The sequence below is a fragment of the Mobula birostris genome, chromosome 23, assembly GCF_030028105.1.
Source record: "Mobula birostris isolate sMobBir1 chromosome 23, sMobBir1.hap1, whole genome shotgun sequence".
NCBI lineage: Eukaryota > Metazoa > Chordata > Chondrichthyes > Myliobatiformes > Myliobatidae > Mobula > Mobula birostris.
This window is the reverse complement of record NC_092392.1, coordinates 4,386,871-4,412,839: the sequence shown is the minus strand read 5'-3', so window position 1 is coordinate 4,412,839 and position 25,969 is coordinate 4,386,871. Positions and strand designations below refer to the sequence as shown.

Here is a 25,969-nt window from a genome sequence, read left to right as displayed (position 1 = left end):
CTCTTTACCTCATCCCTCCCCCTTCAGGTTTCACCTATCACCTGGTGGATCTCTCTCCCCTCTCTGCCCCCACCTTTTAAATCTACTCCTCAGCCTTTTTTTCTCCAGTCTGCTGAAGGGTTTCGGCCCAAAATGTCGACTATACTTTTTTCCACAGCTGCTGCCTGGCCTGCTGAGTTCCTCCAGCATTTTGTGTGTGTTGCTACGCCACCTTGGTGCCTTTTACCCGATGATACCAAAACTGTTCATTCCTTTCAGAAAAGTTTCAAGAAAACAATGTTCAAAAATCTTCTTAGCTTTTTCTGGATTGGAGATAATGTAGGAAAAATGTCTATCATATGTATACTTTGCACAGATCAGGCTCACACTATTCAAGGGTGACTATAAAATTCACATTCTCCAAAGAAAGAGATTGTATCAATTGTATATCGATGTCCTGAATGGAATCCCATGCCTTTTGATCAAAAACAGCAAACCTTTGATGTTATTGAAATTACCCAACTTCTCTCGGGATCAATAAAGTATATCTATCTATCTATCTATGTAGATAATTTGATGCTGCATCGAAGTCAGATGTCAAATGTGCCAAAACAGTTGTCAATTTAATAATTCTGTTTTGGAATTTACAGGCCATATGCACTTTAATCTGGTATTTACCCTGAGTTCTCCTGCCTAGTCAGCATCTTGGGCCACTGCTGGATACATTACACTTGACGCAGGGACTGGCAATATTCACTTGGGTTCACTGATAGTGAAATTGCTCTTGAAAAGTCGACTGGGGGGCTACAGAACTGTGATATTTACCAATGAATTTGGGATTGAAAGTGGGGAAAAAGGTCTGAAAAATAAAGGAACAGGAAACAGAAGAGAAAGAGTATATTTTTCCTTGTTAGATTTCAATCAGTTCAATGTCTTGCTGCCAGGTACTCTGGATCTTGGGATCTCGGTGCAGTGGTGGGGGGTGGTGGTCACTGAATGTGGACAGTCACTGCATGCAGGGCATCCCACAGTAGTGGGTCTCTCTGGGTCTTGTGTCTCTCAGTACATACAGAATGTTTCTCTGTGTCTGGAAGTCTTATAACTTTAGTCTCCTATTATACTGTTCTGGATCCTGACTGTAACATCATGCTTTGTGGAGGGAAGGGAGGATAGTCTAGGTCACAAAATTCAAACTACATTTTGGCATGAAGCACGAATGAGCTAGAATTATTAAAATGTCCAAATAGTCTTAAGACAAAAATGGATACAAAACCAAAGGCAATAATTTTTTGGGAGAGTGATCAACAATCTTGCTGAGGAGATGTATTTTGGGGTTTAAAAAATAATTCTCAAAAGATTTATTCAAAATTTTTTAGACAGCTGAAGTCATGAGGAACAATATACAAAAAAAAAACAAAACATTTAAATAATACCCAGAGAGCTATGTTGCTGGAGTCAGGGCTTTGTGCTTTGCTCTTGGTAGCGTCACCCATGCCAAACAGGTCAAAGGGTAGAGTCTAGAGCGGTCCATGGGTCCTCTACATTCTGGGGTTCATCTCAGGGCTAACAACCCTGACTGGTAAAACAAAATTGTTATGGAAACAGCAATGAAGAATCCTTCTACATCTGAGTGTGACGGTATTCCTGAGTCTCCACCTGGGACTTCCATGACTGACAGTAGTTAAAACCAAGAGGAAACTACTGACATGATGAAGGAAGCCCTAAACAACACCAGAGATGGAGGATCTTCATTGCTGACCTAAACATCAGTGGCATAATAAGCAGTAAGTATGTAAATAAGTCATATTCAAGCCACTATGGCACTCTGAACAAACTTCATCTCCGGTGCTTGCCCAGCTTTGCAATCACAAGTAAACTGAAAGAAATTCAAGTACTGCTTACTGCAGGAGAAAAACCCTGAAACTGAACCCCCATGATGCAGCTCAAAGTTACGAGGAAAGATTGGAGGAACTTGAATAACTAGACCACGTGGACTAGTTTTCTTGCCTATCCCTACCTTTGAGCCCAGTTACGTCGTGGCTCACGCAATATTTTGCAGTGTCAGCGATCGCCAGTCGGGGATCAATTCTTGCCGCTGTCTGTAAAAAGTTTGTACGCTCTCCCTGTGACCGCGTGGGTTTCTTCCCACATTCCAAAGATGTAGAGTTGAGGTTGTAGGCATGCTATGTTGGCATCGGAAACATGACAACACTCGCAGGCTGCTCCAAGCCCAATCATCTGATTGTGTTGGATGTTGACACAAACAATGCATTTCACTTTGTTTTGATGTACTCGTGACAAATAAAGCTAATCTTTATTTGCTTTAAATAAATACAGCAAATTATTTATTTATTTAAAGCAAATAAATAAAGTTATTTGTTTGTTTATTTATTTATTGACAGCTGCTGGAGAGATAGCTAAATAGGTGCTGGTTAGCTTTCTGGACCTTTCCTAAAGAGATTGATGCAGACACAGGTAGTCCTAGACCACAGGCAGCATGGTAGCTCAGTGATTAGCAAAACACTTCACAGTACAGGTGACCTGGGTTGAATTTCTGCCACTGCCTGTAAGGAGTTTGTATGTTCTCCCTGTGACCACATGGATTTCCTCTGGGTGTTCTGGTTTCCTCTCACAGTCCAAAGACCTACCAGTTGGTAGGTTAACAACAGGAATTCTGCAGATGCTGGAAATTCAAGCAACACACATCAAAGTTGCTGGTGAACGCAGCAGGCCAGGAAGCATCTGTAGGAAGTTGGTAGGTTAATTGGTCACTATAAATTATCCCGTGATTAGGCTAGGATTAAAATAGGGGATGGGTCTAAGGGCTGAAAGGCCCAATTCTGCACTGTATCTCGGTAAAGAAATAAATAAACTGACCTTTCTGAACATATAAATCTGAACAGAGTATTTACAAACTGCAAGGGTGCAGAGATTCACAAAGGAGCTCAAGGGCACTGATGCTTTCATCTAAACAGCTTCAATGAATAAACACACATTGGGTCGTGATCACAATGGCTTTTTTGTTGTTCTTACAAGAACACAGACATCAATTGTAGGACTTCCACTATGCTCTATGGGATCAGCTGGCTAGCAGCCCTCAATATTACGTAGCCAATGAAAAGTGTTACTGTGCCTTCAGAGCCTCTTTTAGAATCTATGTAAACAAAAATCTTCCCGCTGTACTATGGCTTCAGTACATCAGCATGCATCAAAGAAAAGCAGCAACACTTCTTCATCAGTACTTTTCAAATCACAGCTACAGATACTTAAGAACACTGAAATTCTGCTCTGCCAAGATGTAAGACCACAAGAAGACAAGATATAGGAGCAGAATTAGGCCATTTGGCCCATTGTGCCTCCATCATTTCATCATGGCTGAATCAATTTTCCTCTCAGCCCCAATCTCCTGCCTTCTCCCTGTATCCCTTCATGCCCTGACCAATCAAGAATCCATTAATCTCTGCCTTAAATATATATAAAGACTCGGCCTCCACAGCTGCCTGTGGCAAAGAGTTCCACAGATTCATCACTCCTTGGTTAAAGAAATTCCTCCTTATCTCCATTCTAAAAGGATACCCCTCTATTCTGAGGCTGTGTCCTCTGGTCTTAGACTCTCTCACAAAGGAAATATCCTCTCTACATCCACTCTATCAAGGCTTTTCACCATTCAATAGGTTTCAATGAGGTCACTTTCTTCTGAATTCTAGTGAATACTAAAGGCATCAGATGCTCTTCATGTGACAAGTCATTCAATCCTGGAATCATTTTCGTGAATCTCCTTTGAACCCTCTCTAGTTTCAGCACATCCTTTCGAAGATAAGGGGTCTAAACCTGCACACAATACTCTAAGTGAGGCCTCACCAGTACTTTATAAAGTCTCAACATTACATCCTTGCTTTTGTACTCTAGTCCTCTGGAAATTAATGGTAACATCACTTTTGCCTTCTTCACCACAGAATCAACCTGCAAATTAACCTATAGGGAATCCCGCGCAAGGATTCCCAAGGCCCTTTATGTCTTTTTTTTTGTATTTCTCTCCATTTAGAAAATAGTCTAACCTTTCATTTCTTCTACCAAAGTGCATGACCAGACACTTCCCAACACTGTGTACCATCTGCTATTTCTTTGTCCATTCTCCTATCTATCTCAGTCCTTCTGTAACCTCTCTACTTCCTCAAAACTACCTGCTTCTCCACCTATCTTCTTATCGTGGCAAACATTGCAACAAAGCCATTAATTCCATCATCCAAATCATTGACATATAAGATTAAAAGAACCGGTCCCAACGTAGACCCCTGTGGAACAGCACGAGTCACTGGCAGCCAAACAGAAAAGGCTCTCTTTTTTTCCCACTCTTTGCCTCCTGTCAATCAGCCACTGCTTTATCCATGCTAGAATCTTTCCTGTAATACCACGGGCTTGTAGGTTGTTAAGCAGCCTCATGTGTGGCACCTTGTCAAAGGTTTTCTGAAAATCCAAGCACACAACATTAGCTGATTCTCCTTTGGCTAGCCTGCTTGTTATTTCTTTAAAGAACTCCAACAGATTTGTCAGGCAAGATTTTCCCTTGAGGAAACCATATCTACTACAGCTTATTTTATCACGTGCCTCTAAGTACCGTGAGACCTCATCCTTAATAACCGACTCCCAACATCTTCCCAACCACTGAGGTCAGACTAACTGGCCTATAGTTTCTTCTGCCTCCCTCTCTTCTTGATGAGTGATTATCATTCTGATTGGCTCCTAAACCCTGGGCTTTCTAAGTCTAGACTGAAGGACTCTCTAACACCAAATATATTACATTTGATGTCCAGGGTTGGGCAATCAATGCAGATTTTGTTAATGATACCTGGATCCTGAGAATAAATTACTTTCCTGCATTAATAAATTAAAGTGGTTGCCACTCTCACTTAATCCTTAATTTTCCTTATCCCATGAGACACTGGTAAACCATTGTCAATAAATTCAATATAAAGAAACCTCTGTCTGACAGAGAATATTAACTAAGGTAGCACTACCCTGGGAAAAAAATCAACACTCAAAGGGTTACTTTGAGCTTTAATTTATTACATTTCACATTATGTGACAAGGAAAATTATTTGTATTATTAATAAAAAAAATCATTTTTCCTTCTTGAATAGCCTAATAAAATGAAAACCAATTTCGAATGACTCTAGATAAGACAGCAGCTACACAACTTCCATCAGCTCAGTAAACAGTAATAATGAACAGCGAGGTGACTGTCATCTGTGATAAAGCACTCCTATTAGCCATCCCGGTTTTATATTAATGTTAATTATAACACACATACGGTAATGGGTTATTGAGTTTTTATCTGTTTAAAGAACACTAATGGTAAACATGCCAACAAAATGCCATCTTACTTTTTTTAATTAGATGAAGTTTTTTTTAAGTTGGATTAATCATGAGGGATTTCTCTTTGTTTTTTTCTGGGTGCTGTTATACCACAGGACCCCCTTTCAGATTATTCCTGCTCAAGACGGTAGTGTAGCGGTTAGCGCGACGCTATTACAGCTTGGGGCGCTTGGGAATTTGGAGTTCAATTTCGGCGTTATCTGTAAGGAATCTGCATGTTCTCTCTGTAACTGCTTGGGTTTCCTCTGTGTGATTCAATTTCTTTCCACAGGCCAATGATGCACTGGTTAGTAGGTTAATTGTCGTTGTAAATTGTCCTCTGATTAGGCCTGAGTTAAATAGGTGAGTTGTTGGGCAGTGCGGCTCGTTGGGCTGTGAGGGCCTGCTCCGCACTGTATCTCTAAATAAACACGTAAATGATATCATAGAGGTAGATGAGGCCACCTTCAGGATGGATGAACAACACCTTATACTCCATCAGGGTATCCCAAACCTGATGGCAAGAATATCCATTTCTCTTTCTGGTGAACAAATCACACCCTCTCCTTTCCTCTACTCAACATTCTGACACCTTACTTCTTCTCACCTGCCTATGACTCCCACCTGAGTGCCCTTCTCCTATGGCCCACTCTCCGCTTCCATCAGATTCTTTCCCCTCCATCTCCCACCCACCTGACCTCACCTATCACCTTCCATCTAGCCTCTTTCCCCTCCCCTCACCTTTTTATTCAGGCATTTCCCCCCCATCCTTCTCAGTCCTGAGGAAGGGTCTGAGTCAGAAGTGTTGACTGGTTATTCATTTCCATAGAAGTTGCCTGATCTGCTGAGTTCCTCCAGCATTTTGTGTGTGTTGCTTGAACTTACAGCATCTGTAGACTTTCTCAAATTCATAGAAGTTGTACTCCCTGGCCACAATGTATACTCATTGGCAAGAGTAAATGCAGCTTTCATATGTGTTCTTGTTCCAACTATTTTAAAAGTTTAAGGCACTAAAACTAAGCTTAACTCATCATTGACTGTCACCCAGTCAGTTCCAGTGAATACTTGACCCTGTGGTAGAGATAAGTAGGTCACAGATTCAAGCGTTATTCCAAAACAAACAGAACCAACACTTCAGAGCAATAATGAGTTTGTACTGTGTTATATGGGATGCTGCCTTTTGTAAGGGACTTCAAACCATTAACCTTTCAGCTCTTAAGGAGGTGCAAAAGCTCATGCAGCTGTGTTTGAAGGGCACTAGAGCTGTGTGTTACTATGAACACCTCCAGAAAAAAAAAATTGTCTTTTTTAGATTGTAGAACATTGCTGTGCACAAATTGCTCCCCATTATCATTTATAAAACATTGAGTACAATGAAAAAAGACCAATTATCTGTTGGAAGAACTCCACAGTTCGAGCAGTGCCTATGGGTGCAGGGAAAGGAACCATCAATATTTCGATTGATACCCTGAGAATAGAGGGGAAGAGGGTGAGCGATGTGTCAGGGTGGTAGGTGATTGATGCACTGAGGACAAGGCGAAGGTTGTTGGGCATACGGAGTCAGGTGGGGGTGAGGAGTGTGTAGGTGGAGACAGCTACGATGGTGGGAGAAGACGTAGTATTGTAAACGTTGGATTGGTTTTAATAGACAATAGACAATAGGTGCAGGAGTAGGCCATTCAGCCCTTCGAGCCAGCACCGCCATTCACTGTGATCATGGCTGATCATCCACTATCAGTATCCAGTTCCTGCCTTATCCCCATAACCTTTGATTCCACTATCTTTAAGAGCTCTATCCATCTCTTTTTTGAAAGCATCTAGAGACTTGGCCTCCACAGCCTTCTGGGGCAGAGCATTCCATATATCCACCACTCTCTGGGTGAAAAAGTTTTTCCTTAACTCCGTTCTAAATGGCCTACCCCTAATTCTTAAACTGTGGCCTCTGGTTCTGGTCTCACCCATCAGTGGGTACATGTTTCCTGCCTGCAGCGTGTCCAATCCCTTAATAATCTTATATGTTTCAATAAGATCCACTCTCGGCCATCTAAATTCCAGAGTATACAAGCCCAGTCGCTCCAATCTTTCGACATATGACAGTTCCGCCATCCCGGGAATTAACCTTGTGAACCTACGCTGCACTCCCTCAATAGCAAGAATGTCCTTCCTCAAATTTGGAGACCAAAACTGCACACAGTACTCCAGGTGTGGTATCACCAGGGCCCTTTACAGCTGCAGAAGGACCTCTTTGCTCTTATACTCAATTCCCCTCGTTATGAAGGCCAGCATGCCATTAGCTTTCTTCACTGCCTGCTGTACTTGCATGCTTGCTTTCAGTGACTGATGTACAAGAACACTTAGATCTCGTTGTGCTTCCCCTTTTCCTAACTTGACTCCATTTAGATAATAATCTGCGTTTTGGAGGGCTCTGTGCTCGGCAAATCTCTCTCTCTCTCTCTCTCTCAGGTGGGGGAGAGTTGTTTGGCAATTCTCAAGTCGGAGAACTCAGAAAAAAAGTGACGTGGACAACTTTAACACTGTAAATCAGCTACTTGTTTTGCTTTTGTCTCCCCTCTCGCTGTGTGACACCTCTCTGTCCCTACATTAGTAACAGAGAGGGCCTGTGGCATATTGAATTGTTAGTTGAATTGATCAGTTTTAGTTGTATTGCAGATCATGGTCTTTCTTGGGGGCTTTGCTATTGCTTGCTTGGTGGGTGAAAGGAGCTGATGCTTTTTTTGATGAAATAAGTGAGGGGGAGGCGAAGGGCCAAACTTTGCTACTGCTTGTGCTTGGGAGGGGAGAGTAGTGGGCGCTTTGGGGTTCTTAAGTTTTTACTGTCACTCATTCTTTGGGGCACTCTTCTGTTTTTGTGGATGTCTGCAAAGAATAAGAATTTCAGGATGCATATTGTATACATTCTCTGATATCAAATGGAACTATTGAACTATCGAAACAAAAAGGCTGGAATCTGATAAGTAGGGAAGGTGATATGGGAACCATTAGGGAAAGGAAAGTGGAGCTAATTGGGGTGAAATGCATGGTTATAAGTGAATTAAACCAGGAGGGAGGGGGTTAGAAAGTGGCCTGAGGAGATGGTTGGGATTTAGGGGGTTGGAGGGCAGTGCAATGGAAGATTAGCACATTAAGTCAGTTTGAGAGTGAAAATTGCCCAAGGTTTCCCAGAGACCTATTGAACAAGTGGGGATTGAGCCAAAGGAATTCACATCAGATGCAGTGAAAAATAATCTTAAATGAAGATTGTAAAGGAGGAAAGGAAGATGAAGAAGTGGGAGGGATGGTGGGGGAATAGAGGGATGGGATGCTGATTGATTTAGAACGGAGATTCAAGAGCCTAGGGTAGGAACAGATGAGAATAAAAGAAAACAGTTGTGGTTCTGGTGACGTCATTGTTCAGAATGGTAGCTTAAGTCAATAGCTCCTCTGGAAAAAACACATATTTTGTCCCGTTAATCTATCAAATATAAGATCTTTTGAAAATATCTGAATTGATAAGGGGGGCAAGAATGGGGAGAAAGAATGGAGATAAAGAAAGCATCACTGCGGAGCCTATGGAAGAGAGAGGTACGATGAGCAGCTCTCCTGCACGTGCGCGTGGTGGCGAGGCTGACGCTGGGCCTCGTGCAGGCGAAGCAGCAAATATGATAAGGATTCTGGAAGAGATCAGGGAAGTCCAAAAAGATAGAAAACAGCAACTCAATGATATAAAGTCAGAGCTCGCCAACATCAATCAGAGAATAGCGGTGGCAGAGACTCGAATTGAGAAGGTGGAAGACCGTGTGCAAAATGTGGAACAGATACTAAGCAAGACGATAAAAATATTAAATCAACAGGAAAGTAAATTGCTTGACCAGGAGGGAAGATCGTGACGGAAAAATATCAAGATTTTTATAATGTTCCCGAAGGAACGAAGGGATTGTCGACGATAGACTTTGTAGAAAAGCTGCTGCGGGAAGTGCTGGAGATTCTCCAGACTATGGAGATTGAAATTGAGAGGGCGCATCATTCGCTCGTCCTGCGGCCTCCCGGAGACAGAGAAAGTAAGCCACGCTCAATAGTACTGAGATTCCTTCAATTCAAGAGCAAGGCGGAGATTCTACAAAGGGCCTGGGGTAAGAAGAGGGTTTTTTGGAACGGGAGGTTAATATACTTCGCTCATGATTACCCCCTGGAGGTCCTACAGAAACGGAAGGAATATTCTGAAGCAAACCGAATACTAAAGCAAGAAACGATTAAATTCCAAACCCCGTACCTTGCTAAACTGAGGGTAGTTTACCAAGAAGGGATACGACTATATCAGACGATGGAAGAGGCGACTACAGACATGAACAGCAGAGGACTGCCCATTAGCAGTCAAGAACCAAGAGATTATTATTTTGCAGCACAGCTGAGAGCCGTGATATGCTGGTGCAACCCATCATATGATGTTCAATGGAAAAACATTGAGGAGAGGATACTTTCCATCCCCATACAGGCAATTTTGGCTGATAACAACCTACAAATTTACATAAATAACATTGACAACCCGTGAATGAAATGGACTCTTAAAATATGGAAAATTATTATAAAAGAATATAAACTAGAGAGACATTGCAATTCTTAAATGGTGTGCATATGACTCGGATTTTACGCTGAACCAACTGGATGCCAGATTTAAGGACTGGACAGCTAAAAGATTAACAGCTATTTGCAATATAATGAAAGAAGGAACACTGTTCAGTTTTGAAATGTTCAAAGAGAAACACTTATTGGAAAAGGAAGACTTTTACCAGTATTTACAGATGTGACAGTATGTTAATAGGACGGTTAAAAATGTAACCAAGGCAAGTACATGTTTGATAGAGCTATTTAGAAAAACATATAATTCAGACAACGGTAGTAGAATAATTTCAAGCGGGTATAAGGGTTTGTCAAATCTTAAAACACATTCGACTTCATACATTAAAACAAAATGGGAGAAGGAAGGAGGGATAATAATACCTGAGGAAGACTGGACAATAATATGGAGGTATCAATGGAAGTGTACCAGTTCACAGAAATGGGGGGAGTTTGGGTGGAAAAACCTGATAAGATATTTTATTACACCCTCTCAGAAATACCATTATGATAGTAACCCCCCTGTTTGCTGGAGAAATTGTGGAAATTAAAATGCAAACCATTATCATATTTTCTGGGAATACCCCGTTATCAAAGACTGTTGGAGTGGAATACATAATAAAGACATCTTTAAATGTGAAATACCCTTAGAGAGTAAGACCATATATTTTGGGTATATACCTCAAGAATGGTTGAAAAGAGATAAATATTTAATGAATGTACTGCTGGTAGCTGGTAAAAAGACCCTTACCAGGAAATGGTTATCACAGGAGAGCCCAACTTTAAATGTATGGATGGAAATTACAATGGACATTTACAAAATAGAGAAGATAACAGCATCTGTTAATCATAAGTTGGAACAATTTTATTCATACTGGAAAAAATGGTTTAACTACATAGCACCTCATAGACCTGATTTTATTCTCACAAGTCAATGAATATGTTGTAAAAAAAATCACTCCCTGCTCTGTACATAGTTTTCTTCTGTCGATTGTTCTTTCTTTCCTCCCCTTTCTATAATTTATACCTCAGATAAATATTATGTGGATATTTGTGACAAATACGATTATATGATATATATGTACAGTATCTGAAATATATCTTATGGAAATGTTTGATGATGAAATTCAATAAAAAATAAATTACAAAAAAGAACAGTTGTAAAGGTATGTTGTTGGGAGGAGAGCGAAATCAGAGAAGGAGAAGTTTAAGAGGTTAAGGCACTAAAGGGGATAATTGAAGACAGAAGGAGGAATGTGTAGTTTAAAATGAAATAATGGAAAATTAGTAGTCGATTGGAGTGGGTGGTATTAAATGAATCACATCAATTAGATGAAAATTTTGAGGTATGGACATCCATCAGGAAAGTACATTAAGAGATGACAAGTGTGTGGGGTTTAAATGCAACTGAAGTAAAGTGGGATGGAGACGGATGACGCTGCTGAAGTGGAAACAGATGGTTGTTACGACAAACAGGCCGTAGGGTTACAAATTCAGTTTAGGGTTGAACATAAAGTTGAAGTTATGATTTGTTTTAGTGGAGGGAATGAGATCAGTGAATTTGTGACAGGGAGTCAAAGGCAATGCTTGTTTTCCTAATATTCCACTGGAGGAGAAAGGAGATATTTAAAACTGGATGCTGGACAACCACTTCAGACAAAATAACAGCAGTGAAGGGATCAAAATAAGTAGAGGTCTGGTAGATCTGGGAGTCGTCAACATAAACAAGGATACACTTGAAAGTTGAACCGCAGACAGGTGTTTGAGGGTCACTGATAACAGGTAATCCTTATAAGGGAAGCTGATCAGGTCAAAAAACTCATGGAAGTATGACAGCGATAATGCAACACAGATGCAAGATGCTGTTTTTGGTTTTGATTTCCATAATATGGTAGTTAGTATCTAAGAGAATGATGAGGGGGAAAGAAGAAGAAAGTGGGGAGGGGGGAGGGGGAGAGGGAGAGGGGGAGGGGGAGAGGGGGAGGGGGAGAGGGAGAGGGGGAGGGGGAGAGGGAGAGGGGGAGAGGGAGAGGGGGAGAGGGAGAGGGAGAGGGGAGAGGGGGAGGGGAGGGGGAGAGAGAGAGAGGAAGAGAGGGAGGGAGGGAGAGAGGGAGAGGGAGAGGGAGAGGAGGAGGGAGAAGGAAGAGGAAGAGACAGAGAGAGAGAGAGAGAGAGAGAGAGAGAGAGTGAGAGAGAATGAACATCCATCCCATTTTATAAGTTTACTAAATCAGATTGATTTGGATGATGCTAAACTCACATTGGTTCACTCACTCTGTAGTTATGCTTCAGAATGTTGAGCCAAATCAAAACCAATATGCGAACAGAACTCAATACTTACACTGAACTGTAGGTAAACTGGAGAAGAAGCCCTTTAACCGTGCAGCTAACCATTCCAGGCTCTCATGCAGGTTTGCCAGAGCCCTTAAGTCACTGACATCCCGTAAGATTTCATTTTGTGGTATAAGCTTGTCTCCTAAATTGCCAGTCAAGACTTCAGACTCCTTGGCATTAGCAGCTCTGTAATAAAAATATTTTTTAATTAAAGCATTGAAGAGGAAGGATGAATTCATCAATAGTGGTCAAACATAAGTTCACCATTAAAAATATTAACAGTCTTTGTCTCACACAGTGCTTTCCATTTGTGGTCAGCATTATGAACTAATCTGTTTGTCTCATATACTGATGACCAGAAATGGAGCATGCTTGTCATCGGCCTACAGGATGTTGGTTTGGAATTATGGAATTCCAGCCCCAAATCTCTGTTTCCATTGCTTCTTGAAGGCACTACTTCACTTGGCTCTTTGATAAATTTTCAGGCTTTTCATTGGTGGTAAATGCTTTGTGTGCTTTACTACCTTAACGGCTCTGAATAAATTCAAGTTGCTGTCTCCAGACTCAGTAGTACAGGGAATATTGGTGCTGCTCAAAGGCTTCAATTCTCTGCTTTCTCTCTTCAACCAAGTAATGATCGAGATGAAGTGCTGGCTTTGAACCTGAGGGTGGGTTTTATATCTTTCAGTTGTCTGTCACAGGCACGGTTGGTCACAGGACAAAGGACAATGTGACCATTACCGTTCTTGCACCAGAGCAGTTGGAGGTTAAGCAAGCTCTCTTGAATTCAGTGTGGAGCCAGTTTGATCAGTTTAACTCGAGCACTAGTTGAGTCATCTGCTAGAGCTGTTTTTGAAATTCTTAACTATTTATAAAGAAAACATTTAAAACTATTTTAAAACACAACCTTTCAGAAAACATTAAATTCACTTAAAACAGTGAAAAGCATAAAAAACCGCAAAAATAAAAAGTTAAGAAAATTTTATTGAGCATGCATATCCCTATCTCTTGCAATCAGAATCAGATTTATTATCACTGATATATGTCATGAAATGTGTTGTTTCGTGGTAGCACAACAGTGCAATACATAAAAATTACTTTATATTCCAAAAATAAATAAATTTGCAAAAGATGAAAAATGAGGAAGTGTTCATGGGTTCGTGAACCATTCAGATATCCGATGGTGGAGGGTAAGAAACTGTTCTTAAAACATTGGGTGTGACTCTTCAGGCTCCTGTACCTCCTCTCTGATGGCAGCAATGAGAAGAGGGCATGTCCCGAGCGGTGAGGGCCTTTATTGATGGATGCCGCATGCTTGAGGCACCACCTTTTGAAGATGTCCTCAATGGCAGAGAGCCTTCTGCCAGTGATGGATCTAACTGAGTCTACAGCCCACTGAAACATTTTAAGATTCTGTGTCTGGGCATCTCCATAGAGGACAGTGATGCAATGAGCTCTCTAAAGTACATCTGTAGACATTTGCTAGCGTCTTTGGTAACATACCTAATCTCCTCAAACCTCTAATGAAGTCGAGCCACTGGCATGCCTTTTTTGCGATTGCATCAATGTGTTGGGCCCAGGATTGAACCTCTAAAATGATGCCTGGGAAATTGAAGCTGCTCACCCTTTCCACCACTGACCACTCAATGAGGACTGTTCTGTATTCTCTCAACTTCCCTTTCCTGGTCCACAATCAACACCTTGGTCTCGTGAACAATAAGCATGAGGTCTCTCTTGCGACACCACCTAACCAGCCAATCTCACACCTATACACAATTTAATTTCCTTTCAAAAAATGGATTGTTTCTGGCTGCATTCCCCACCATTAAGAGAAAGGCTGCAACAGCCTTGAACTCGTTCACTGGTGGAGTCTTGAATCAGAACATGGTTGGAGACTGCCTTGTGATTTTGCATCCCTATGTATCCCCCACTTGTTGGCACTCACAGAGCGCAATGCTGGCTGTTACACTGGGAATTTTCAGCAATTATTTGTGAAAGCTTATTCATTTTCCAACCTTTGTTGCTGTGCAATATACCTCCACTTTATCCACTTAATTCAAACCCAGTTTTAAACTCTGTGCCATTAAATTAGCTATATTATTCTAACGGTTTTGCACATTTATATGTTTGCTTGATAGCACATTGACCTTTCCTGATTTAATTGTTGCTTGGAGATACAGCACAGTTACAGGTCCTTCCGGCCTAACGAGCCCTTCTCCTATGAATCCTGAATTTACCATTTCCTGAATCATCCCTTCATTCGTGTGCGTTGTCCGCTGTTCTAGGATGAGTCAAAGGCATCAATTAGCTGGGGAATGTGAAACAGGTAGAAAATTTACAGCCATCCCACCCTGCAAAAACTCATTTCAGAGAGGTAGTACCATCAATTTGCGGGAGACTTCCGGGAAAGGTGGGATGTCTGCAATACAGTAGCTAGCCAGCTAGTTTAAATAACATTAGCTATGCTAATGAACTGACTGGCAGACCACAGTACGTGTACTTGCAACACTGTGTGTTCGACAGAGTGATCAGCAGCACTGGGGCTCCACAGGGGACTGTCTTGTCTCCTTTTCTCTTCACCATTTACACCTCTGACTTCAACTACTGCACAGAGTCTTGTCATCTTCAGAAGTTTTCGGATGACTCTGCCATAGTTGGATGCATCAGCAAGGGAGATGAGGCTGAGTACAGGGCTACAGTAGGAAACGTTGTCACATGGCGTGAGCAGAATTATCTGCAGCTTAATGTGAAAAAGACTAAGGAGCTGGTGGTAGACCTGAGGAGAGCTGTTGTTGTTCGTCCTTCGTAGTCGAAGATGACCATAGCTTCAAAGTCAAATGGGAGATTGGTGGCTGTGGGTCCGGAGGTGACTGATGAGGCCAATCAGGGCCCTGAAGGCTCGCCCACATGTGGGACACAAGTGGGTGGGTGCTGTCGTGGCAGTGGATGCTGCTCGGGCCTTGCGCACAGCACGCTTTCGTTGCGCCTCGATGATGCGCCTGACTTCAGCTGCACGGGCTCCTGTGGAGATCTTGCTGCGCCAAGCTGGACGGTCAAGGGCAAGCGTCTCCCACGTGTTGATGTCGACACTTTCAGGCAGTCTTTGTAACGTTTCTTCTGCCCCCCGAATGAGTGCTTGCCCTGACACAGTTCTCCATACAGCAGCTGCTTAGGCAATCGGCTGGCTGGCATTCTGACCACATGTCCAGCCCACCTGGCTTGGGCTTTCAGCAGGAAGGTGTAGACGCTGCAGAGCCCAGCTCGTTCCAGGATTTCCGTGTCGGGGACTTTGTCCTGCCACCTGATGTGGAGGAGTCTGCGGAGACAGCTCAGGTGAAAATGGTTGAGCTGTTTGGCGTGTCTGCTGTAGACAGTCCAGGTCTCACTGGCGTAAAGGAGGGTGGTAAGGACCACTGCACAGTAGACCTTCAGCTTGGTGGTAAGGCTGAGTCCTCTCTGCTCCCAGACGTTCTCATGAAGTCTCCCAAAGGCGCCCCTGTTTCCATCCAGGGGGTCAGGGTGGACATGGTGGAGGATTACAAATACCTGGGGATACGAATTGACAATAAACTAGACTAGTCAAAGAACACTGAGGCTGTCTACAAGAAGGGTCAGAGCCGTCTCTATTTCCTGAGGAGACTGAGGTCCTTTATCATCTGTCGGACGATGCTGAGGATGTTCTATGAGTCTATGGTGGCCAGTGCTATCATGTTTGCTGTTGTGTGCTGGGGCAGCAGGCTGAGAGTAGCAGACACCAACAGAATCAACAAACTCATTCGTAAGGCCAGTGATGTTGTGGGGATGGAACTGGACTCTCTCACAGTGGTGTCTGAAAAGAGAATGCTGTCTAAGTTGCATGCCGTCTTGGTCAATGCCTCCTATCCACTACATAATGTACTGGGTGGGCACAGGAGTACATTCAGCTAGAGACTCATTCCACCGAGATGCAGCACAGAAGCATCATAGGAAGTCATTCCTGCCTGTGGCCATCAAACTTTACAACTCCTCCCTTGGAGGGTCAGACATCCTGAGCCAATAGGCTGGTCCTGGACTTATTTCATAATTTACTGGCATAATTTACATATTACTATTTAACTATTTATGGTCCTATTACTATTTATTATTTATGGTGCAACTGTAACGAAAACTAATTTCCTCCGGGATCAATAAAGTATGACTATGACTATGACTACGAATGACACCTGTTAAACACCTCAACATGTCTTTTATAGTCTTAACCCACCAGGGGCAATAGAAAAGTCACTGTTGCAAACAGTGCAGCGAGCAACACTGTCATTATTTTTGACCCCTATCAGGCAGGGGTACACTTTAGTGTAGAGTGGGGTGACGTACGTTTCATATTTTCTTTTTTTTGGAACACTCTTGCTCGCTATCTCTCGCGCGTGCGCTCTCTCGTTCATGGTCGCTCTCACTCGCGCTCGCTCTCTCGCGCACGTGCTTGCTTTCTCGGTCTTGCTCTTGCTCTTGCGCTCTCTGTCGTGGTCGCTCACTCATGCTCGCTTTCTTGGGCTTGCTTTCTTGCTGTCGCTCTCTCTCGCTCTCGCGCTCTCACTTGCGCTGTCTCCCGCTTGCTTTCTTGCTCTTGCGCTCGCTCTCTTGTTCTTTCTTGCGCGTTCTCTCATGCCCGCTCTTAAAAAAGTCAATTTCCGGGATATTGTATATAATTTGCGGGCATCAGGGAGCCACTATTAATATGTGGGAGACTCCCGGAACTTCCGGGAGAGGTGGGATGCCTGAATTTAATAATTGCCATAATGTTGTAGCTTTATTCAATGGCTGAGGCATTCTTATTCACAAGTTGCAATCAAAGACTGTATGATGTGTATATCAGTAATGAGTGGCCACTGTCACAGTGGTGACAGGTAATAATTTTACCTGCGATCAAAGACAGGCTCTTTTCTAGATGGAAAAAGGGATAATCTCACATTGCTATATTATTGGATGTTATGTTGAAGTTGAATGAAAGTTAGTGAGCATCTGGGGTATTGTATGCAGCTTTGGTTGCCTAGCTATAAGAAAGATGTCAGAAAGATTGAAAAAGTGCACTGAAAATTTACAAGGACCTTAATTATAAGGAAAGGTTGAAATGATTTGGACTTTATTCCCTAGAACATAGAAGACTAAGGGGAGATTTGATTGGGGTATACAAAATTGTGAAGGGTATAGATAGGGTAAATGCAAATGTTGTTTGCTGTTGTGTGCTGGGGCAGCAGGCTGAGGGTAGCAGACACCAACAGAATCAACAAACTCATTCGTAAGGCCAGTGATGTTGTGGGGATGGAACTGGACTCTCTGACGGTGGTGTCTGAAAAGAGGATGCTGTCTAAGTTGCATGCCATCTTGGTCAATGTCTCCCATCCGCTACATAATGTACTGGTTGGGCACAGGAATACATTCAGCCAGAGACTCATTCCACCGAGATGCAACACAGAGTGTCATAGGAAGTCATTCCTGCCTGTGGCCATCAAACTTTACAACTCCTCCCTTGGAGGGTCAGACACCATGAGCCAATAGGCTGGTCCTGAACTTATTTCCTGGCATAATTTACATATTACTATTTAACTATTTATGGTGCAACTGTAACGAAAACCAATTTCCCCCCGGATCAATAAAGTATGACTATGACTATGACTATAACTAAGACACTGAGGTTGGGTGAGACTATAACTAGAGGTCATAGGTTAAGGGTGAAAGGTAATATTTTTAAGGGGAACATGAGGGGGAATTTCTTCACTTAGAGTGCGGAGAGAGTGTGGAACGAGTTGCAAGCAGAAGCGGTGGATGCAATTTTGATTTCAACATTTAAGGGAAGATTGGATTGGTACATGGAAGGAAGGGGTATGGAGGGCTATGGTTCAGATGCAGGTCAATGGGACTAGGTAGATTAATAGCTTGGCATGAACTAGATGGGCTGAAGGGCCTTTTTCTGTGCTGTAGTGTTCTGTGACTCTGTATTGTTAAAGTGTGCCATCTACTCTTGCATGCCGCTCACTGAGTACATGCAGTGATCATCTTGCCTCCACCGTGACAAATACAAAGCCTCTGAAATTTCAAACACAGCAACTGTGCTTATACCTAGCTAATATAGCAGCCACACAGATCACTCTTTAGAGAAAGTCAAAGACTTTGGTGTTGTGCCATTTATCTTCTGTGTTATTTCTCCTGGCACCAATCTGCTTCAGCAACCTGATTTCAAGCCTTTATGAAAGCTCTCACTCAATTCATTCAGTCATTCACCATTAATTGCACTCCTCAGACTGATATGCACAGGGAGCATTAAGACATTATTTAAATCAGTTGCCCTCAGGATAACCGATGAGATTTACTCTTTGTTAAATAAATATATGTTATACATGTACTGTACCTATCTGGTTCTGCCAGCGTGGTTGAGGAGAAGACCATTTACTCCAAAATGGGAGTTTTACAGATATGTCTTCTCATCATCTGGATTCATATATTTTATTAGCTAATATCTGTAGTGTCTCTAAATGGCAGAAACAGTACTTCATAATCACAGAATAAGCCTATTCCGTCAAACTGCTCTGTCAGTGTATGTGTTCAGCATGTCGCCTCCTACCTTAATACACCAATATATGACAGGCTGGATTGCAATGGCTGTGCACTGCCAGTAATCTGTAGAATTTGCTGGACGTGTCGCTCAGGGTCTCGGACTATATGTATGTGCTTTTTTTTGCATGACTATTTTTTAGCTCGCTACTTGGAATATGCTGTGTGTGTTTTGTACCTTGGCCCCAGAGGAATGCTGTTTTGTTCGGCTGTGTTCATGTATGGTTGAATGATAATATAACTTGAATTTGATCTAACTTGATTTGAATTTGATATCCTCCAACCCATTTGCCAACTTAACAGCTTCCCATAAATGTATGAAAGTTATTTAACACAAGCACTTAAGTTCATTTAGACCCATTATCAAAATATGAATGGAATATGATATTTGGGGGAGGGGAGTTGGTTTCAAAATTGCTTGAACTAACCACTCCCTATGGTTCTAAGTCTGCATTCTTGCTCGTCTCCCTTGCTCGTCTCCAAGTAAGAATATGTAGATTAAATACACTGCCCCTTGCACTGTACCCCCATTCCATTCTTCTTTCTAATCTAAGGAACAATTAAAAGTTGAGCTATAGGTGTCTTAAAAACCCATATAGTTCACCGATGTCTTCAGGGAAAGAAGTCTGGCAACCTTGCAGTCTGGCCTAATGTGATTCTAGATTATCCAACATGGGACCATAAGACATTGGAACAGAATTAGGCCATTTGGATCATCAAGTCTTCATTGCTATTGCATCATGGCTGATTTACTATCCCCCCTAAACCTATTCTCTTGCCTTCTCCCCATAATCATGATTGGTTATATACAGTATATGTTTGAATACATTATACACAACTGTCATTTCAATTTGCGGGTTAAAAGTGGTAGGCACTGCTAGCTAAATCCACAGCCTAAATGAATAAAAACCTGCACAAGTCTTGCCCAGCATGTCTACCTGTCTTATGTTTTTAGCCATTGAAGTGATTTTCAGGAGTGTAGTATATCCAAAGGCAAGAAGGAAGAATTTAAACAATGAAACTCAAAAGAGATAGACATGGAGGTGGCAAACAACACATGTGAGGATGCTACAGAGAAAAAGGAGTTTAATTATTCAAAAATAAATGACTGGGATGCTTTTTTTTTCCAGAGTAATATAAATAAATTATGCCTGAAAAAAGCAGGTGGCTGTCAATAGTGCCAGCTAATTATGGACTTCAGGAGAGGGAAACCAGAGGTCCATGAGCCAGTCCTCACTGGAGGATCAGAGGTGGAGAGGGTCAGCAACTTAAAATTCCTGGTGTTACTATTTCAGAGGAACTGTCCTGGACCCAGCACAAAGTTCATTTGTGAAGAAAGCATGGCAGTGACCCTACTTCCTTAGGAGTCCATGGAGATTCAGCTCAACATAAAAAACTTTAATAATCTTCTATAAACGTGTAGTGGACAGGATATTGACTGGCTGCATCACGGGCTGATATGGAAACACCTACAGAAAATCCTACAAAAGCTAGCTGATTCTGTGTAGTACGTCACGGGTAAAGCACTCTCACCATTGAGGACATCTCCACTTGAAATGGTGTCGTAGGAAAGCAGCATCCATCATCAGGGATTTCCACCACACAGGTCATGCTCTCTTTTTGCTGCTGCCATTAGGTAGAAAGTACAAGAGCCTCAGGACTTGCACCACCGGGTTCAAGAACAGTTCATAGTCCTTAAGCATCTGGCTCTTGAATAAAAGGAAATAACTACACTCATTGCCCCATCATTGAAATGTTCCTACAACCAATGATCTCACTTTAAGGACTCTTTATTTCATTATCTCACGTTCTCATTATTCATTGTTATTTATATTTGCATTTGCACAGTTTGTTGTCTTCTGCATACTGTTGACCTTTCAATGATCTTATTATAGTTTCTGTTCTATAGATTTGCTGAGTTTGTCCACAAGAAAATAAATCTCAGAGCTCTATCTGGTGACATATATGTACTTTGATAATAAATTTACCTTGAACTTTAATTTAGTGGTGGTTTAGCCATCAAAGACTCGGTGGGTACAAGGTTCATAAGCAGAGGTGGCTACGTTGGAATATAAAAGATTGGATGGGGTAAGAGAGAGCTGAGAACAGAAAATGCAGGGTGATGGTCCAGTCCACATCTGGGACTAAGCTTCAGCAAGTTTTTAACTTATAATTTCCCCATCCAACTTTATATCCTATACAAAGAAAGATTCTGATGAAGGGTCATCAAAATGAAGTGCTCAGTTGCTCCTTTGACAGAACTAAAGTGCATTTTCAGCATTTGCAGTCTTCAAAATTTCCAACAATTATATTTTTATCAGCTGGAAACATTAATTTTGAAAAGCTTTTGGAGTGAATATTAAGTATTATTAACACTGGTACCCTTTCCCTGCAGCAATCAGTTGACAATCTCATGGCACAGAATCTCTATTAACACATAACTACTTGAGACCCCTAATCCTCTTTCTCCCCTTACAGAAGAAATGCCTGAAGTAAAAGTATAATTTTGCAATTCCAATGAACGAGAGAATGAATTATTGACAACGGCACACCTGAAAAAAAAAACTAACAGCAAGAAGAAGTCAGAAAATGATATAAATTCTCTTTTAAAAGGTCAGTGGTTGAAAAATCACTGTCTTTCTCTTGCATATAATGCTGCTTTGAAGATTTGTAGAGACATGTTTACTGGAGCTGCTTTTGAATCTCAGACTAATGAATTCTGTCAGCTGTTGTTCTACTGCAAGATGCTTATTATTATGGAGAGTAACCTTTTTGAAATGGTGTACATATCAGTTGCTTAGAGACCTAAAAGCCAAGAGAATTAACTGGTAAGGACAGAAAACAGAGGGCTGCTCATCAATTAGCATATTACTAGCTACCCTGCAGCTCTCAATCATATTAAGGGAAAATTGCTGACAAATTCATAACAATGGGGAGTTGATGTATTGCAACGCTTCACCAAAGCTACCCCAGGCCACTTAAACATGAGTTGCCCACTTAGTCGCCAAGTGCCCCAGCCCCTTAGTAAAATACTTGTGGTAATGTGTCAGTGAGTACAATTAATCACTCTTACCCTGCTTCTTTCTGGACACTTAAAAGATATTTCTATTTCAGGATTCTGACAGTGTGATAAATGGAAGGATGGGCCAAGCCATGAAAGGAGAAATGGAAGTCAGTGGTGCCATTCAAATGTGTGCTATGTGACTGAAACTCATCCTACCCTTTTTAACCTTTAAGGTACAACAGAGTTAGAAAACATCTATAATGGTCATTGCTTTCTGAAGGTTTGTAATGAGAAAGGGTATAGAATGTTAATCCTTCTCGTTGACTTTGATGACACAGAGGGATATGGCTCATACCCTTGAAACTGGATGACTGTAAATGTTGTATTAACCCTATTTGGTATTATTAAAGACAGCTGAACATTGTTACATTAGCTTGAACTTCATTTGTCATATGTACATCGAAGCATCCAGCGAAATGCTTCGTTTGCATGAGGGTTGTGCTGGGCGCAGCTCTGAAATGTCATCATGCTTCCGGTGCATGATGTGGGAGGAAACTAGACCACCCAGAGGAGACCCACATGGTCACGTGGAGAATGTACAAACTCATTACAGAGACAGTGGAAACTGAATCCTGATCTTGCAGCTGGTGTACTGTAAAGCGTTGCACTGACCACTACACTGGGATGCCTAAAGTTAAATATAGATGACAATGGGTGTCCAGTGAACTACAAATATATATATTACCTGTGAAGTTTACAATTTTCATATGGCTGTTCACTAGTGAAGCATTTCACTACAAGGAACAGGAAGAGCTTGGCATTAAGGATGACATGAGCATAGCATAGAAAGGAAAAGATCTATTCATATCCTGAAGAGACTTTAATTAATTGCCCATTTCAAGTAAATCTAACATGCAAGGGCGCACAAGGGGCAGCATGGTAGCTTAGTGGTTGGCACAACGCTCTACAGTACCAGGAACCTGGGTTCAAATCCCTCTGCTGTCTGTAAGGAGTTTTTTCGTTCTCCCCATGACTGCATGGTTTCCTCCGGGTGCTCTGGTTTCCTCCCACATTCCAAAGATGCATCGGTTGGTAGGTTCATTGGTCATTGTAAATTGTCCCATGGTCAGGCTCAGGTTAAGTTGGGGGATTGCTGGGCAGCACCGACTGAAGGGGGCTGATTCTGTGCTGTATCACAATAAATAAATAAATAAATAAAAGTCTCCTGCCCCAGCATTTTTTATGCTATCATTTGGTAAACCATAGGCCTGAAGGTTCCAATAGCCAGAGCCATTCTAGAACATAAGCTAAATCTAAAAATTTAATTAGAACCAGCTCATTTCAATGCTTACTTTAGCTAAAGTATACAGACTTCTCACTACAATTTTTAAATAGTTATATTCTTGTTTTAATTGTTTGAAATAAAGTCTTGCAGATATAATTGCCTTTCAGTAACTAACACACTAATCACCATCTCAGATGGCTCTTTATAATCATACAACGATCTCTGCTACAGCCATAATGCATGCTGTAGAGTCAACACTGCTGATAGAAACCCTAATTTAAAGAAAACTTAATGAATATAAACTACTCTCAGCCCAGTGTTCCTTTTTTTAAAATCCCATTGGTTATTTCCCTTTTAGCATTATGGAGAACTATCATTTTGCTTTTTCACATTTACCAGACTATTAATGTTACTGTCAGTTATCAGTGATAATATATACTTTGTAAGAAGAAGAAGAAGGAGAAGAAAGCCCTTAACTTCGAGTGGAGTCATCAGGACGCCGTCACTGACGGTGTTTTTAGCAGGCTTTCTTATTTTTACGAGGCCGAGTGGCTAGCTCGATGCTCAACCCAGCACGGATGGAAAGTGTACAAGTGAGCCGGCTGGATTCGAACTCGAGAGCCTTCGCTCCAAAGTCCGGCGCTGATGCCACTACGCCACCAACCGGCTTATATACTTTGTAAACTGAGGGTTAATGTTCAAGGCCCAAAGGATGTCTACTTTTCCTAACTGGAGGATGGCATTTGCTAACTAACATCTTATCAATGTTTGCACTGCAGTTATGGGATTTTTTACTTTTCAGTAAAGTGGACAGACTCTTTATTATCCTTCAGCCATAAAATAATGTGGTTTGTGAAAGGGCAGGGAACTGTCATGCTTCCACTTGCCGATATTACTCTAAAGTGGTCCACTGGGGGGGGGGGAACCCAGAGGATGGGCAAGGAGTTATAGTGAGAGGGCAGAGGGAGAAAAGTGAGAAAAAAAGGGTGGAAAATAAATGAATGAATGAATGACGGGGTACGAAACTGGGTTTTCTCCCCCCCCCAGGCTTCCCGTCCCATGATCCTCTCCCTTCTCCAGTATCCCTTTTGCCAATCAACTTTCCAGCTCTTGGCTCCATCCCTCCACCTCCTGTCTTCTCCTATCATTTCAGATCTCCCTCTCCCCCTCTGACTTTCAATTCTCCTACTATCTCGTCTTTCAGTTAGTCCTGACGAAGGGTCTTGGCCCAAAACATCGACTGTACCTCTTCCTATAGATGCTGCCCAGCCTGCTGCGTTCACCAGCATTTTTTGTGTGTGTAGCTTCAATTTCCAGCATCTGCAGATTTCCTTGTGTTTGCGTGATGTATTCCATCATGCATCCAAGTTTCCCTCAATCACCTCATGCACTGAGGCTATGTAATCCTCTACACCATTAAGATGCATTGTTATCTGTACAACTGCTTATTTCTTTGGTTTTCTTTCTCTACTACTTGCGCAGGCTGCACCACTTTAATAAAACAAAATTATTCCTGTCGCTGTCTGTAAGGAGCTTGTACATTCTCCCTGTGACCACGTGTGTTTCCCCCGGTTACTCCGGTTTCCTCCTACATCCCAAAGACGTACTGGTTGGCAGATTAATTAGTCATTGAAAACTGGCTAGTGTTAAATCAGGGGATTGCTGGGCGACATGGCCAATTCTATGCTGTGTCTCAATAAATAAATAAAACTAGCATGACAATGCAGCAATTAGAGTAACATTTTACAGCGTTTGTGACCAGTGATCAGCAATTGGGATCCAATTCCTGCCACTGTCTGTAAGGAATTTGTACCTTGTTTCTGTGACTGTATGCAGTTCTTCCGAATGCTCCATTACCCTCCCACATTCCAAAGACGTATGGGCTAGGCTGAGTAAGTTAGGGACATACTGTGTCGGTATCCGGAACTGTGATGTCACTTGCGGATGCACCCAGCACATATTGACACAAACAACACATTTCACTAATGTTTCAATATAGATTTTTCAAGTAAAACTATTCTTTATTCTTATGTACTATATTGATAGTCCAAACAAGAATACAGCATCTTCTGAGAAAACATATCCACCTGATTTCTGATTTAAATGGATTACCCTATATTGCCTCATATTTTTGAATGGTGGCACACAGACATGAATTCTCCCACATGAGGAAACAAACTTCCCATAACCACCCTGCCAAGACCCATCAGGATCGTATATTCCAAACATATTGCTCCTCACTCTTCTAAATTCCAGCAGGTACATGACCAGCCAGCTCAATCCTCCCTCATAAAACTTGCTTTGGACTCCTTCTGACACAGTGATGGTCTTTCTTAAATGAGAAGACTGCTACAATACACAATCTCACCAATGTTTGACGTAACTAATGCGTAACCTCCCTACCTTTGCATCCAATTCCCCTAACAAAGAACAACAGCATCCTATTGATTTCCTAGTTACTGCTGTAACTGCTTACCAGTCTTTGTGAATCCTGCACTAGGATAACCAGCTCCCTCAGCACCTCAAAGGTCTGCAGACTTCCACCTCTCCTGCCAAAATAAACAATTTCCCAGTTTCCTACATTGTACTCCATGCTGTATCTTTATTGACTTGATTAATCTTCTACATACTTTAGCAGCCTCATTATTGCTTCACAACTTATGTTTCTAACTTTCTTTGTGTCAACAAACTTAGTAACTATACCTTCAATTCAAGTCACCTATGAACTCTAATACTGATTTATGCGGAATACAACTCATTTTATCTTGTCAACTATTAAAATATCTATTTAAGTCTTTTTTCCTCCCTAT

General features: G+C 41.8%; 1 protein-coding gene across 1 annotated transcript in view; it reads right to left on the bottom strand.

Moving 5' to 3' along the window:
- Positions 1 to 25,969, bottom strand: part of exoc4 (exocyst complex component 4) — a 554,471-nt gene that overhangs the window by 43,223 nt on the left and 485,279 nt on the right. The window contains exon 13 of the mRNA XM_072241246.1: positions 12,290 to 12,468. Coding sequence (XP_072097347.1) covers positions 12,290 to 12,468 — 179 coding nt within the window. The remainder of the gene's footprint in view (positions 1 to 12,289; positions 12,469 to 25,969) is intronic.